Source organism: Daktulosphaira vitifoliae, unplaced genomic scaffold (genome assembly GCF_025091365.1).
Source record: "Daktulosphaira vitifoliae isolate Bord-2020 unplaced genomic scaffold, ASM2509136v1 Scaffold_2, whole genome shotgun sequence".
Classification (NCBI taxonomy): domain Eukaryota; kingdom Metazoa; phylum Arthropoda; class Insecta; order Hemiptera; family Phylloxeridae; genus Daktulosphaira; species Daktulosphaira vitifoliae.
In genome coordinates, this window is record NW_026099573.1 from 3,855,103 (window position 1) to 3,858,253 (window position 3,151).

The 3,151-nt window shown below is 39.1% G+C and overlaps 1 protein-coding gene across 2 annotated transcripts; it reads left to right on the plus strand.

Annotated features, from left to right (window-relative positions):
- Nucleotides 1-2,541, plus strand: LOC126898820 (uncharacterized). 2 transcript variants are annotated; one of them, XM_050673211.1, is made up of 5 exons: nt 1-672; nt 821-1,076; nt 1,199-1,331; nt 1,388-1,669; nt 1,767-2,541. In XM_050673211.1, exons 3-5 carry the CDS (start codon nt 1,265-1,267, stop codon nt 2,363-2,365), a joined length of 948 nt encoding a protein of 315 aa, XP_050529168.1. In that variant the 5' UTR covers nt 1-672; nt 821-1,076; nt 1,199-1,264; the 3' UTR covers nt 2,366-2,541. The 2 variants fall into 2 exon arrangements, with proteins under 2 accessions (XP_050529168.1, XP_050529169.1); XM_050673212.1 differs by lacking the exons at nt 1-672; nt 821-1,076 and having other exon boundaries at nt 1,109-1,331.
- Nucleotides 2,542-3,151: the final 610 nt, after the last annotated feature.

Genomic DNA, 3,151 nt, shown 5'->3' on the forward strand with positions numbered 1-3,151 from the left:
AGGAGAAGTATATTTCAGTCACGAAATACGTAACCAATTACTTTTTCATACGGTTCGTCGACACCTTCCGGTTCATGGCCTCCTCTCTGTCAACCTTGGCCGGTAACCTAATGACGCTTGATTTCGTTAAATTTCGGGAAACGGCCAAGGTGTTCCGCCCGGAAGACATGTCGTTGGTGACGCGTAAGAGCGTATACCCCTACGAGTACACTGATAGTTGGATTAAATTTGACGAAACGGAATCATCGCCTCAAGACGCTTTCTATAATCAGTTAAGTGAGTCGAATATCGATGATGATGACTATAGACAAGCCACGGAGGTGTGGAACCGTTTCGGCTGCTCAACCCTCGGTGAGTACAGCGACCTATACCTTAAGATCGACGTGTTGTTGTTAGCTGATGTGTTTGAGAACTTCCGCGACATCTGTATTTCAACATACAATTTGGACCCGGCGCATTATTACACCGCGCCTGGTTTTAGCTTCGATTGTATGTTGAAATACACCAGGATGAAGCTGGAGCTCTTGAACGACTATGACATGCTACTGATGGTGGAACAGGGCATTCGTGGTTGGTTAGTGCTGGCTGTCAAGCACTATGCAAAGGCCAACAATCCTAAGACACCCGATGACGATCCGTCAAAACCAGACTCATGGATCGTGTATCAAGACTGTAAGTAATCTATACGTATATATAAACGCGCAATTATTGAGCGGTGGTTTAAAAACGTTTAATGTATACAGGCAATAACCTTTACGGGTGGGCTATGAGTCAGCCAAAGCCGTACGGTGGCTTCCGGTGGCANGTTTAATGTATACAGGCAATAACCTTTACGGGTGGGCTATGAGTCAGCCCATGCCGTACGGTGGCTTCCGGTGGTATAAAGGAACAGACCCTCTGGCTGACCTCCAATCGTTGTCGGACACTGGTAATACGGGGCGTATATATGAAGTGGATGTTTCGTATCCACAAGAGCTGCATGACGAGCACAACGACTTGCCGTTCTTGCCTGGCAACGATGTACCACCGGGTTCCAAAGAGACCAAACTCATGGCTACTTTGAAACCCAAACAGCGGTATGTCGTACAATATGTCAACTTAAAACATGCAATCGCACACGGACTGCAAGTCGATAAATTATGTGTAATTAACCTATAAACTATAAGCGATGATACTAATATAAATATTTGTACTGCAGGTGCACCGCGTTTTAGAGTTTCAACAAAGTGCTTGGTTGAAACCATACATTGAGTTGAACACTGAAATGCGGAAACAGGCGGCAAATGCTTTTGAAATAGCATTTTTCAAACTAATGAATAATGCCGTCTTTGGTAAGTACATGCTCAATGCTAAAGTGGGTTATTTGATAAATTTTTACATTTTATAGGAAAAACCATGGAGAACATGCGGAAGCGTACCCGTATTGAGCTAATCTCCAGTTCCAAACGTCTAAGCAAGCTCGTAAACCAACCAACCTTCAACGACTGTATCAAATACGGTGAAAGGTTGTGCGCTGTCATAATGGACACAAAGATTGTCAAGTTTATCAAACCAATATACATCGGTTTAGCAGTGCTTGACATTAGCAAGACGCTAATGTACAAGTACTTCTACAACGTATTAAAACCACATTTTGGCAACGCAATCGAATTGGTTTACATGGATACTGGTGAGTACAACCGTACAAAATAGAAATATTTTAGAATTTAGAAATTATTTAGTAGAAATGTTTTTTATAATATTTATATATTTTTCATTTTTCTCAGACTCCTTCATATACCTGCTCAAAGTCGGCGACTTCTACCAGGATTTAGCTGATAGCCCCGATTTACTGGAGCACGTGGACACATCTAGCCTGCCCAAGGATCACCCTTGTTACTCCATCGATAGAAAGAAGATACCCGGCCTGTTTTCAGACAAGACCGGTGGCCTCACCCTCTTTGAGATTGCTGGACTTCGATCAAAGTGCTACGCATATGACATGGATGGCAGCGAACTCAACAAGTCTAAGGGGATTCGCGGGCACGTCGTCAGGAACCATCTGTCTTTGAATGATTACAAACAATGTTTGTTCGAAGACGATGGCGATGGCGAGTCAAAACGAGCATTGGCTGGAGAGAATTCCCGTGTGGTCATCGGAGCTGTACGCGATGGTGAGACACTACCGACATTATCGCTGCCATACACTCCGTACCGACAGAACGTGTCAATCCGTTCGTTCGAGCACGAAGTAAGCACTTTACGTACAACCAAGTTGGCGCTTAACCGTTTCAACGATAAACGCTATACGCTCGAAAACAGAATCGACACGTTGGCTCACGGGCATTATGCTATACCACCACCACCACCACCACAGGGAGGTTAATACAAATATAGTAGTATTTAAGTGATTCTCGTTGGAAAAAAAAATATTGTTAAAATTAAATATTGAAATCATAATTTGTAAAAAATATGTGTACTAGTATAAATAGTTTTAAGATTTTTTTTGTTAAATAATTGTAAATAAATGTTAGTAATACACATGTAATCGTATATAGTTTTAAAATGTAACATAATATAAAAAAAATTGTAAATATACTTATATTTTTAATTATTAAATAAAAAAAACCTCGTGTTGTATTTGTAATTGATTATTTATTTAACTAAATGTTTATATAATAATGAAAAAATGTTCTATTATAATAAATATTAAAAAAAAAATTATGGATGCTTTATATAATATCGATTGAATCTATCCATTTATTATGTGAATTATCCAAACCAACAAATTTGACAAAACATTTCTCTTTATTCTTCTTAATGATTTTTCCACTAAATAAACTTCTGGAAACTGAGTCTTGCTAAGTTCGTGCTCATAGAAACAACCATTTATAGGTCTGTTGTTTTCATCTGTCAGCTCATACACGACGGGTTTTGTATCACGAATTTTTGCGATTGTAAAGACTTCTGATGTCCAATTTTGTGTGTATCCTTTTGAAAATACTGCTTTATGTTTACTCAGGCGAACTTTATCTCTAATATTAAACTTTTTATTGTATTTTAAAATAGGTAGCCGTTTAAAACTGACATTTCCAGGAATACGTGATGCTATACTAGGAGTTGTTCCTATGGTGCTATGTTTTGTATTATTGTAATTTGTTATTAAATCTGC

Bases quoted from the DNA above. Each gene is read 5' to 3' on its own strand.
- LOC126898820 (XM_050673211.1), top strand. From the start codon at position 1,265: ATGCGGAAACAGGCGGCAAATGCTTTTGAAATAGCATTTTTCAAACTA. The intron at 1,332-1,387 runs GTAAGTACATGC...TACATTTTATAG, and splicing joins AATGAATAATGCCGTCTTTG to GAAAAACCATGGAGAACATG. The intron at 1,670-1,766 runs GTGAGTACAACC...CATTTTTCTCAG, and splicing joins ATTGGTTTACATGGATACTG to ACTCCTTCATATACCTGCTC.